Source organism: Parus major, chromosome Z, assembly GCF_001522545.3.
Source record: "Parus major isolate Abel chromosome Z, Parus_major1.1, whole genome shotgun sequence".
In the NCBI taxonomy this organism is placed as follows: Eukaryota; Metazoa; Chordata; class Aves; order Passeriformes; family Paridae; genus Parus; species Parus major.
This window is the reverse complement of record NC_031799.1, coordinates 6,061,183-6,073,851: the sequence shown is the minus strand read 5'-3', so window position 1 is coordinate 6,073,851 and position 12,669 is coordinate 6,061,183. Positions and strand designations below refer to the sequence as shown.

Sequence of the window (12,669 nt, the reverse complement as noted above, 5' to 3'; positions counted from 1 at the left end):
CCAAAGATCTTAAAGAGAGAATTTCAGGAGAACTTCTGAAGGACTGGGGATTTTTTTATATATTTCTTCTTTTTTTTTTTTTTTTCTTCCCAAATCTTTTACCTCAAATCTGGTTTTATTCCTTTTCATCTTCATTTTTAACTTCAGAAAACAGACATGTTTCTCCCAAGGGAACAATTAAATGTGTTTTCTTTCAAAATCTAAAGGGCATGGTGAGCAGGCTGTGCGTTCAGCAGGCTACTTTAATCAATGGAACTCATCCAGCCTACCACTGCTGACCAAATTGCAATTTACATCAGTAGGGAAAAACTTTTGAAATGGGAAGTTGTGGGAATATAATACCATTTTTGGCACAACACAGTGTGCAGGGTGATATGTGGTTTAATGGTTTTCTAACAAGCTTTTGGAAAAAGCTTTGAAACATTAAAAAAAAAAAAAAAAAAAAGACAATAAGACAGTAAAATTTCCATGTCTGCTTAAACAGTGAAATTCATGTTATATGTGCAGGACTTTTGAAGCCCACATGACACTTATGTCTCATTTAAGCCTTCTTACATAAATTTAAGGGAGCCCAGACCTTGCAAAGTACCCTCCCTCTTCTCCTCTATGCTCAGGTGTCTTTCCTCACTTATACATAAAATTTTAAGTCAGGTTAGACCAGTAATATTGGAAAAACCTTTTTTATACAAAAAAACCAAACAAACAAACAAATAACAAAAAATAAACAAAAAAGCCAACAAAACAAAAACAAACGAACAAACAAAAAAATGAGAAAAAAAAATTGTGGGGAACTGTAATAAGATGTGGTTTTGTTTTTTTTAAAAAAATGTGTTTAATTTGAGTTTTATGAGCTCACCTGTCTTCTAATGTTAAAGATGCACATTTTTGCATATGATGAATAAAACAGAATGCATTTTCTCTAGATGGCAAGAAGAGACAAAGAATATCAGAACCGTTAGGGAGAAAACTAATTATGTTACGCACTGAGAAATTTAGCATACCAGTAGTACCACTGTCTGTTTCAAGAGGAATAGATACAGTAAGAAAACCCAGCCTATTTCCCAGACTGAACAAGCCCTGCAGATTGCTGAGGTTAACAGTTTCATACATACTTAATTTCATAGTTATTCTTTGCAAGTCTTACAGGAAGGTTTTAACATTATGCAAAGAGACAGTGCCTCCAACCAAGTATACATGGACTGTTCTCTCCCGTTGCCTGAGAGAGCCACAAAGAACTGGGGGAAGAAAAATGCTGCTGTGCTTATCATACGAGAGCTCAGTTTATTTGTGCTATAAATAAAAGTAGATCTTGATAGCGTAATTACATTTCTCAGCATTATCCTCTGCCATTCACTTGAGAAAGAAAAAAGAAAGGGGAGAAAAAGTTCGCTTCACTATAATTTGTAATCAAAATGACTACACTTAAAACATAATTTTATTTCCCTGATTTCATTTCCTGTGGAGCTTTGTGGGGCAAATAGTTAATATTATACAAAATCTGCAGGCACATAATTCTCCCATACTTTGCACTGTCATTGTCTAGATCACTTTTCCCCCCTTGCCTTGCTTTCCTCAGGACCATGGCCTGTGATTTTGATATTGCATTTTATCATTGTGGGATATATCAGCATCAGAAATCCCAGGGGTGAATCAACTTTTACTTTCTCTAATTCTCTCTCTTGCTCCCCAAATTGCAATCCCTTGCCTTAATTCACTTTTTATAACACAAGTTTAAAAAAAAAGAAAAGAAAAAAAAGGTGGTTTCCTACTATGAAGGATTAGAACAGATTATGGTGAACAGTGTTAATTATAGGTGAGGAAAAAGAATAGTGCATCTTTCCAATCTGTTCTTGATTTCCCCCGTGTCTGTCTGTCTGGTAATAAGCCTCCTTTAATCTGGCAGTCCCCTTGGTGAAATCAGCACCATGGACAGCAATATTGATTGCTTCTGAGAAACCATCACAGCTGCTCAACCAAATTACCTTTGATATGTGACCTTTAATGTAATTACTGCAACATCAAAGCATTTCTATAAATTATTAAAGAACTAATATACTTCATCATCCAGCCACTCTATTATACGTAAAATAAACAATCACAAGTAAACACTACAATCTGAATTGTCCAACAATCACAAAGTGCTCTTTACACATATATATACACTGTGCTACATTAGCCTTCCACTGTAGGCAGAACAATTTCAAACTCCCCAAAAGAACCTAATTTACTCATTCAGATGAAGAAGATCCAACTGATAGTTTTATGGTTTGCATTCCATTCTAGTTGCTTCAAAATATCTATCATGATTCCTTCCCACCCAAAAACAAAGTGCCATAAAGACTTTATTAATCAACACATACCTGCTTGGAAGTCTTTTGATTATTCCACAAGATGAGTTTATGTCCTACATATAACATAGAAATATGTGAAACATATTTCTGTCATCTTACAAAGCACATCCAGAAAGTAATTACTGTAAAATATGTGCATGTAGCCACTTCACTAAAAACAAAGTGATGCATAGCTGAGAGGCAAGACATCTGAATCTGGACAAAACCTCCTCATGCCTCACCATTTCCATACATTACCATTCATGTGCATATTATTAAGAATTACTCAGTTCTGTGTTTTATAATACAAAGAATATAAAAAGCAATATTGTGAGAGCAAGGAATTGTACAGTTTACCAGGGAATGGGGAAGAATGACTTAGTCTAGTACTATTTATTTTTTCCTATACCATGCCTGTTAATTGTTTTTGATGCCTCCTCAGTCGTGCTGTTTGTGCCATAGACAGTGGAGTGTCAAGAGAAGATGTTATATACGTCTCATTTGTGAACTTATGTGAATAAGGACTTAGACCTCTGACCTTAAAAGTGTCTCTTATTTTATGGTGATGAACTATGGTTGATATTTTTGGTGCATGTTATCAAGAACAGTCAGGTAAGTCATAAATAATTCTCTGCTACTCAGATAGGAACCATAAAACAGTATCCAGGCATGATACTTTATCAAGAGACAAGACTGGTTTCCTTAAATAAACTACAGTGACATCATTCAGAGGATGAGTTCAGAAACTTGGCAGAAAGCTGCATGAAGAGGGTTTGCTGGTGGAAAGTAAAACCTTTATCCTGAGACAAATAGAACTGGAAATGAAAGGGATGGGAAAATCAGTGTTCAGAACTCTATGAAACCTGGTTGCTCTTTTAGATAGAGGACTCACTGTTCACAGTTCAATGAGGTCCTGATGTGTCTCCTGAGAGTGTATAAGGAAACAAAAAAAAAGCCTTCTAGAGGCAGTATGGACTATATGTAACAGAAATTGCACAAACCAAGGAAGAAATTGTTTCCCTGTAATCTAGAACCAGTCAGTGCAGCCTTCGAAGGAAGTCTTGATCCTAAAGCAAAAGTTGGATGAATTCTACCACTGTCCAAGAAAACAGTTTTGACTTTAAGAGTTTTGTGATTTGAAGTCTCTAACACAGAGATTGAGATTCAGAACTCTGAATACATGAAGAATTTAGGAAAAAAAAATAAAACCCTAAATCATCCCTTGCCCTCTCACTTCAACACTTGAGTCCTCAATCTAAGTGACCCACTGTATTCTTGTAGATATTATTGTCATACAGTTTCAGGATGAGATTTTAAACTCGTAGAGAAGATAGAGTTCCATGTTCAAGAGAATGATCTCGCTCCTAATGAGAAGAGTGAACAGTCTCAGTGGAAAATCTGGAATTACAGTTAGTCATTTTGAAATACACAACACCTGATTCATCACATCTCTAGTTTTGGTTAAGTACATATTTTATTTCAAGCATATTTCAGAAACTTTCTGTTCAAATGTTACCTGAAACATCCTTATTCAATATATTCCCTTATTTTTTTTTTTTAAATCCAGTTTTATCATTCAGGAAAGAGAGAAACAAAAAGAAAACATTGGAAGGGGGAGGAGGAAGAAGAACTTAACACACACACACACACACACCCCCCCCCCAAGACTGAAAGACTGAAGTTACTTTCAATCTGCTGCTAAGGAGTTTCTAGAAAAAAAAAATAATTCAGAGGGAGTTGTCAGCTGACAGAAATATTTTTAGGCAATGAAGTATGTATATATTTGCATAAGGTATGGCCTTTTAAGCAAAGATAGATGTAGATGAGCAAGTGCGTGGGCATCTCCATACTGGCAAGGTGGCTTAGAAATAGGTAAATAGACCCAGGATGATGGAAACAAGCAGAGCAGAATCAACACTTTCCTCAGAACACAGAGCAAGGGATGTGTCTTAGATCTGGTGGAAAGGTAGGTCACAGCTACACAGAAATTAATCATTCAGCCCCAGCTAATAAAGACAGACTTTTTGGATAGATCTGGAACCCTCAGAAGCCCACTCTTAGTTACATGATCACTGGCTCCTGGTCTTTATGAAACCAGCCCCATTCCAGCTACAGGAACACTTGGCTGTCCCCAATCCACATACTCTGGCTGAATCTAAATAGTTTCTCTCCCTCCCCCGGGTAACCGCTTAACTAGAAACCCATCCCAGCAGGGCAGGTCTTCCCCACATAATGCTGATTCTATTTTTAGTTCTGCTTGTGTTGTCTGAACCTTAGATCTTGCTCATGTGAATAATTTTCCTCATTATCTTGTGTGCGTCTTTCCTCTCTCTCTTTTCTCCTTGTCTCACCGCCTTTCCAATCTGCTACAGCTGCTTGAATACTAAAGTAACTGAGTCAAACCACTTTGTCATCAGGAATATGTTTTCATTCTGTGATAACTCAATAATGTGATCTGTTTCTTGATTTCTTGCTGCCAAACCTTGCTTCTGAGAAGAAAAGTAGTGAGAGGAAGCACCTGGTGAGGACTTCTAATATTTCGTTATAGTGGCCAGAATCCTAAAGCAGCTCCTCAGCTGAGTAAGACTGGTTGAGTTCAGTCAATAAACAGCTGATTAGTGTTTTTCTGACTCCCAATAAGGGCAAAAAGCTTTTAGTTTTGTTCATGGAAACCATTTGGGTGGGTTGGTGGTACCTTGATCTTATTAGCACAATGCAAATAGTGAATCATCCAAACAAACGGAGACTTTATGCTTCCAAATCTGAAAAGAGAACACCATATGCAACCCATTTTACATTAAAAAAAAAAAAAAAAAAAAGAAAAAGTTATCAGTCTGGACTCACCCCTGGCAGTGTCTTCTGTTCATGCAGTGCACTCTGGGCCTTTAGAGCAGACTCCCTTTCGCAGTATGTTAGGAAGGCACAGCCTGCAAAGAGAAAGAAAAACCTCAGCAACAGTAGTATTTCAGAGAAGATCCTTCTGAAATTGAGACAGAGAACAAACCACTTTCATCCCATTTCCAGTAAATCAATCATAAAATCTCTCCTAAGTGTGTCAGTGGTAAGAGTCAAGAAATGAAGCTATCATAGCTTCCTCTGAACCCCGGTGGAAAGTGAGCAACAGTGTACCTGTGAGTGCTTATTTTTCCTTCAACACATGCTTAAGTGTCAGCTACAGAAGGCTGCACAGGATTAAGGATCTCAAAGGTCCCACATGATGGCAAGATAGGGCATGAGATCCCACTCCTGCTCCAGCAGCAGAGCTGGGAACAAGCCCCTTGATACCATATGCTGAAAGGTCTCACACCTTTCTTTTATACCAAGTACTTTAAGAAAAGGGCAAACAAGGACTTGGGACTTCCTACTGCAGAGGAAAATTTCTATTGTTTAGCCTGACCTCCACCAAAACTCATTGCTCTTTTTGCATCTCTCCAGAAAACCAGCTCCCTGCACTGGCTGCTGCAAGAACTCGCTCACTAGCTTCCAGTCATAAACACAATCATGCCAAAGCCCAAAAAAATTACTCCAAGAACATCCCTGACCCACAGGTCACTTGAACTTCAGAGATACACCAATGGGTTACATCTTTGGTTCTTCCAAAGATTAACTTATCAACTAAAAAGGCTAAAGACCTGTCAAAGTAGAACCCTGCTGTGCTTTCATTCCCCAACTCTACGCTTCCCTTTTGGTAAAACTGGTTGATGTTGCAAAATCTTACTCCAGTTGTGTGTCTGATGTGATCAAATTATTTCTTCTTACTGCAGTATACTGAAAACCTGCCAATTCCTGCAGCAAAAAAAAAAAAAAAAAGTGCTTGTTATGCAGAAAACATTTTCTCTGAAATTACTACAGAATGTCTCCAGCTCCTTGAAATGGAGGTATCATATCTTTCAAGGTTCAGGCAGCCTCATGTCCCTCAAACTGAGAATGACTTTCAAGAACAGCACAAGTACAGAGAGAATACCAAAGAAACAAACAAGTCCCATAACATCATCTTAACCCACCCACCTTCTCCCCAAGAATATATAAAGTACAGAGCAGGTGAATAAACAGTAGACTGTAAACTTCTATTCAGCTTGATTGCTACTGTGAGCATTTTTTCCATGCAATGTTCACTGTTTTTTCCAAATTGTTTCCTTAGATAATATTACTGAAGAAATACACACTTTTACATGTTTTTAATAGATTAGCATAGACAAGAAAACAGGATTTTTTTCCATAAATTTACATTTTTTCCTCAAAGATTGTCCTGTGGAAGTCACCCTACTACTCTCACAATGAAGCTATAGTATGGCATGCAAAAGTGGAAAAAGAACAATTTTTTCACTATTTCTTATGATGCATTACTTTCTGGAGGTCTTGTTACTTTCTTTTTATTCAAGACAAATATCTCAGTTATTAAGACATTTATTATGTCTCAATAACTGAGATTCAGACAGAAGGTGACAATCAAAAAAGGAGATAGAACATCATCAAAAGTTTGCATAGATGGAATTATTTTGATTTGTTCCCCTCTAACTTTAACTGGGTAAGTTTTCAATTAGTCTGTGTCCACCAAAGAAGAGGAAGAAATTGTGCCAGAGAGTTTACAGCTACCAGGAATAATGGATTGAAAAGGATCCTTAAAAGTCACCCATAGCCTGATAATCAAATGGGAAACTATGCTTAAATTTAATTTCAGTGCTAAATCACAGGCTGAGAGCTCTCTGTTTACTAGACACAATAAGAAAGTCTCCCTTTAGCAGCAGACGTGGAGCAGCTGATACAGTCTAATTAGGCACATCATAGCACACTGTTATAGAGATAAACTATGCAGTGTAAAGCTCTCATAATGATAGCTATATTTTTCTCCTCATTGTGATTGCCATGATGACAGTCCAGGGTAACAATGTCCTGCAGCTCCTACTGTACCATGACTGTAATTCAGGCCGAGTAAGCAGAAGACAACTCTTCTCTGAAGGTGGAAAATTCCCACACAAGATCCACACTCTGTGTGTGTGTGTGTGTGTGTGTGTGTGTGTGTGTGTGTGCAGAGGCAAGTTCTCCCCAGGGGGAAACCTCTGTCAAGTTCTCTCCAAACCTGTTCTCAAAAGTGATAGAAGTACCAAACTCCCCAAAACAGAACTCAGACTGCATCCAGTTATCACTGATATAATAATCACAGTGTTATAGACTAAAAGAATTTGAAATCAAAAAGAAATCTACTCTCTCATACGGTCAGACAAAAAAATCCTCCTGTTTTCCAGAGACAAAATATATGGTCTGTGGAAGTTTTTCCTTTCCCCTTTTAATTCATATACATCATGTACACAAATTACAATCTGTCCCACAAGTGTTGGGTGAAAACTAATGTCTTTATGAAAAATAATATCTTGTTTATTTTAAGTAAGATTTGGTTACTAGGGGACTAAGAAGTTCCATCCCAGCAGTGGCCAAATGAAATAACATAGAGATTAATGCTCATAGCAGACCTCAAACTTGAACTTGAAAAGGACAGTTGATGGGGACTTTTTGTCTCTCCTTTCCTTACCACAGGATTGCATATGCATATGCAGCATTAGCCATCAGCTAAAGTGATATTTTTCAAAAATATGAGGCCTCTTATAAAACAATACATATCTTCTTTTCCATCCTGAAAGAATTTCTATACTTCATCTCCTTGTACATTAGGATGAAAGGCAATATTCTTTCTTGCACCATCCTACCCGCCTCCCTGAAACATCAAAATTCATCTCTACTTTGTACTTTGTACTTTGTACTGTGATGTTTAATGGAATGACAACTGTGAAACCTCTTCCAGGTTCTTATTTTTGCTAGGCTATGTCTTTCAATGTGCCTCCATGTGACCCCTCCAAAGGGCTCTTCCTTCCTGGAGGATGTTGCTTAGAAAACACAGCACTAGACACTCAAGGTAACACTATGGAACACAGCATCCTAAACAACTGAGTCTTGACATAATGTCATATGGAGCAGCTATGCTGGGTTTTCTTGCAGAGAAAATAAAATGAGAAAAAATGTGTTTTGTTATTCTATGATTTTTTTTTTCTTCTTTTCATTTTGATTTCCCAGATGGAACACAATTTCAGAACAATCAATTTTCCCTGCTGAACCTCATGATTGTGTACAGAACCACTCATTTCAGTGGGAAAAAAAAAAAAAAGGTTTTTCACAGTAGACTCCTAAGTAGCTCAACTTAACTGCTCACTTGCCCTCAGCTGTTTGGTCTGGGTGTGAACATGACTTCTGGGTGGAAGGCTTCATATTTCATTACAAAACATTTGCACCATCCATCCCCTTTGAATTGCCCATGTTCAGCAGTATAATGAACATTTGCCAACATATCTATTAAGTAAAGATAGTGTTAAAGCAATGCATTATTTCTATCCTCCACTTCTATGGGTAGTAATGACTCAGTGCAGTGCTTGTGAATTATATCGGAATCTGAAGAAAAATCCTAATTGACTAATTATTGATAATGAAGGGCTCAGTCCAAACTGTTCCTAATTTCAATTCCATTTTTCTCAAATACACCATGCCTTCCAGACATATGTCAATCAGCTAAAAAATGCTGTGTTTGGATTGTGTCTTTCCAGCTGTTCATTTACTACCAGTGGGCAGCTTTTTGGGCAAGCACATAAACATCTGGAAACTCCCACCTGCCAATTAACTCTGAACCTATTGAACTAAAGTCTCTTGGAAGCATGAGGACAAATCAAGTTGTCTCCTGGGAAACAGGATTTCTAAAGAGATGTTTCAAAAACAAAAGCTTGAGATAGAAAAAAAAAAGAAGCTCTATTTTAATTTTATCTCCAGAGATTCAATAGTGTAAATAATAATTGTATGAGATACAGATGGATAATGATTGTGGTTATGGCAACTTCAACTTCATAGTAAGTCTCCAGAAGATTTTGCACAAGCCTAGGAGGCAAAACTATCAGGAGACAAACTGTGAACTGAACAGAATAGTTCTGAAAACTGAGAGTCAGTCACAGAGCCTGAATTGAAGGCGGCAAAGGCAGGACCTGGGAGAATGGACAACAACATACTTTAGAAGAAGATCAGTTTGAGATCATCTAAGGAACCTCAAAATGCATAGGTCCAAGGTACCTGATGAGATTAATCCAGAGGGAACTGGCAGATGAAGTGGTTAAGCCAATGTCCATCATATCTGGAGATCTACAAAGTACCTACTGATTGGAAACAAGGAAAAAAATCCCTATTTTTAAAAGAGAAACTAGAAAGACCCATGGAACTACAGTCCATGTATGGTAAGATCATGGAGCAGAGCCTCCTGGACAACATGCTACTTGGAAAATTAGAATGTGCTTAGAGACAGTCAACATGACTTCACAAATGGAAAACTGGTCCTGGCAAACTGGTGGACCTTCTACAATAGGACTGTAGCACTGGTGAAAAGGGGAAAGCAGCTGACACTATCTGTCAAATAGATTTGTGCAAAGCATTTGATGCCATCTCACAAAACATCCTTGTCTCTAAAACGGGGAAAAACTGATTTCAGGGATGGGCCAGTGGAACTGGCTAGATAGCCACACTCAAAAGGTTGTTGCCAATGGCTCGATGTCCAAGTGGAGAACAATAACACCCGATGCTCCTGTTCCTCAGGATTTGGTGTTTGCTGTCATGCATCTTGGCTGTCAACATGGACACTGGGTTTCAGAGCACCTTCAACAGGTTTACCTTGAAACAGAAAGTTGGTTTGTGGAGCAGTCAGCACTCTGGAGGGAAGGGATGCCATCCAGAGGGATCTTGACAGGCTTGAGAGTTGTTCCTATGCAAACCTTTTGAAGTTCAACAAGAAAAAATGCAAAGTCTTTTATCCATTTTGGGATAAATGCCCAAACCCAAGCACAAATACAGACTGTGCATTGAGAGAACCCCTGCCATGAAGGACTTGGAAATGTTGTTGGATGTCAGCAATGCACAATGACAGCCCAGAAAGACAGCAGTGTCCTCAGCTACAGCAAAAGAACTGTGTTTTTTGGGTTGGGGCAGGTGATTTTCCCCTCTAGTCCACCCTTGTGAGAGCCCATTTGGAGTACTGCTTGCATTTCTGGAGTCACAAATTATAAAGGATGTGGAGGTGTTGGACAGAGTCCAGGGGAGTCCACAAAGATGATCAGAGATCCTGGGGCACCTTTCTTGTAAAGACAGGTAAAGAGAGTTGAGTTTGTTCAGCTTGGAGAAAAGCAAGCTCTGGGGACATCTGACTTAAGGGAGCTGGAGAGGGACTTTTTACAAGGCCATGAAGTGAAAAAACAAGGGGAAAGATGGCTTGAAACTTGAAGAGGGTAGATTTGAATCAGCAATTAGGAGGAAATATTTTACTGTGAAGATGATGAGGCACTGTAACAAGTTGCCCAAAGAAGTTGTGGATGCCTCATCCTTGGAATTGTTCCAGGCCAGGTTGGATGAGGCTTGGTGCTTTGGTCTAGCAGAAGGTGGACCTGAACATGGAAGGGGAATTGGAACAAAGTGGTGAAATTACATTGGTGATTTGAACCCTAATCTTGGAAGAATTCTTGGCTCAGATGCTCACCTCAGCCACAATAATATAGAACAGTTAGGATAACCCTAGGCATTGAGGAGGCTGGCTTGAATGATCTAAGCCATTTTTTAATTCACAAACTTTTGTGACTATAGTGTATACACTCAACCAGTTATCACAGCTCAGCTGACAGGTGATAACTTCTGAAACTACAGCCCTTCCAATACTTGTGAGTGTAACTAAAATCAGAATCGTTGCCCAAAAAAAGACAAAACTTACACAAGGCTGTCAGTTTTTTTCTTGTTTTTTCTTCTTTGAGTCAAATACCTCCTTGCTTTTAGTTACAAATATATTAGTTAACAGTAAGGATTTCCTTAACCTTTCTGTGTTGTGTTGTTAGAATTCTGCATAGCACATGAACTAGTGAACAAGACAGTCTTCTGTAAAAGAAGAAAGAACACAGATCAGCTCATAGTGTTTACCTTTCCCCTAACATCTTTAGTGTACCTCATGCCTTAAACCTCCAAAGCAGACAAACCAAGAGCTTTATTAAAGCAGACCACTATGGACTTTCAGAAAGCAAACTGCAATCCAGGCACAACTCTCCAAGACCCTCATGTATACTGAAAATGGAGGAGGCTAGTTGTTGGGAAGGTAGAATTAGAAAGAAATTATAAATATGACTTTGTAGCCAGAAAGGCTAAGGAAGAAATACAAATGATAGCACGGTTTGAATAATTCAAAGAAACCGGGCTGGTATGCCAGAACACATTCTTTCCTGCAATAAAACCAAGCTGAGACCCCTCATCCCAGCCTTATAAGGAAAGTTCTGAAGGACCCTGCGATAACTAAAAATATGCAAAAATAGCGATTTCTATAGGTTGCACACAAATGTTACTGTATTAGTATACTTAGAAAGATTGGTCAATGAAAGAATAGAATATTCATATGTATAGATTATATAAGTAATTGTAAAAGAGAGTTCGCTCTCTTGGTCTCTCTTAGTAACTCTTAGTCTCTCTTAGTAACTCTTGGTCTCTCTTAACTCTTGGTCTCTCTTGGTAACTCTTGGTCTCTCTTGGTAACTCTTGGTCTCTCTTAACTCTTGGTCTCTCTTAGTAACTCTTGGTCTCTCTTAACTCTTAGTTCTTTTGTTTTCTCTTGTTTCTCTTACTACGTTCTCTTGCTGCTCTTTCCTACTCCTCTTTAGCTCTTTTCCCGGCTCTCTCACTTCTGTTATGTTCTGTAACTCTCTTTCGTAGAAATCTTAAGTCTTAAACTCATGTATTCGTATCTTACCCTCTTTTGTATTGCTCTCCCTGAGCCCGCCTTGAGCTCTATCTGTTGGCTCATAGCAGGCTCTCTCTCTCTCTCTCTCTCTCTCTCTCTCTATCCCACGCCCTGAAATAAATTTCTAACACCTAACTCGATTATAGAGGTCTTTGCCGTGTCTCAAACCGTCCCCAGAAAGCGTCTCCTACAGCTAGTAATTCTGCATTCCTTGGGTCACAGGCTAGTGGTCATGTTCCAACTCAGGAAGAGCTTCAGTCTTTTAGAGGAGGTGGTTTGAGAGCAAAAGGTGAGAAAAAAAATAGAAACTCTCAGCTGGTCTCAGGTCTGAGCATCTCATTTAGTGATGCCTCAATTTCTCTGTGCCCTAATTACCTTTGAAAAAAGTAGACAGAGATATATGAATTATCTGTGGTGGACCAGAGACCTGTGACCCATTTTCCAGACCCTAGGTTTGTGTTTTAAGAGTGCTCCTTCTCTGAAAATAAAGCAGTTCATTGCTTCAAAATTGAGAGATCTGTTATATAGAGAAAGATCATGATA

At 38.5% G+C, this 12,669-nt stretch overlaps 1 protein-coding gene across 16 annotated transcripts in view; it reads right to left on the bottom strand.

Annotated features, from left to right (window-relative positions):
- Nucleotides 1-12,669, bottom strand: part of CELF4 (CUGBP Elav-like family member 4) — a 705,470-nt gene that overhangs the window by 598,653 nt on the left and 94,148 nt on the right. For all 16 annotated transcript variants that reach the window (XM_015653356.1, XM_015653359.1, XM_015653357.3 and 13 more), the window contains exon 2: nucleotides 5,175-5,257. In XM_015653356.1, coding sequence (XP_015508842.1) covers nucleotides 5,175-5,257 — 83 coding nt within the window. The remainder of the gene's footprint in view (nucleotides 1-5,174; nucleotides 5,258-12,669) is intronic.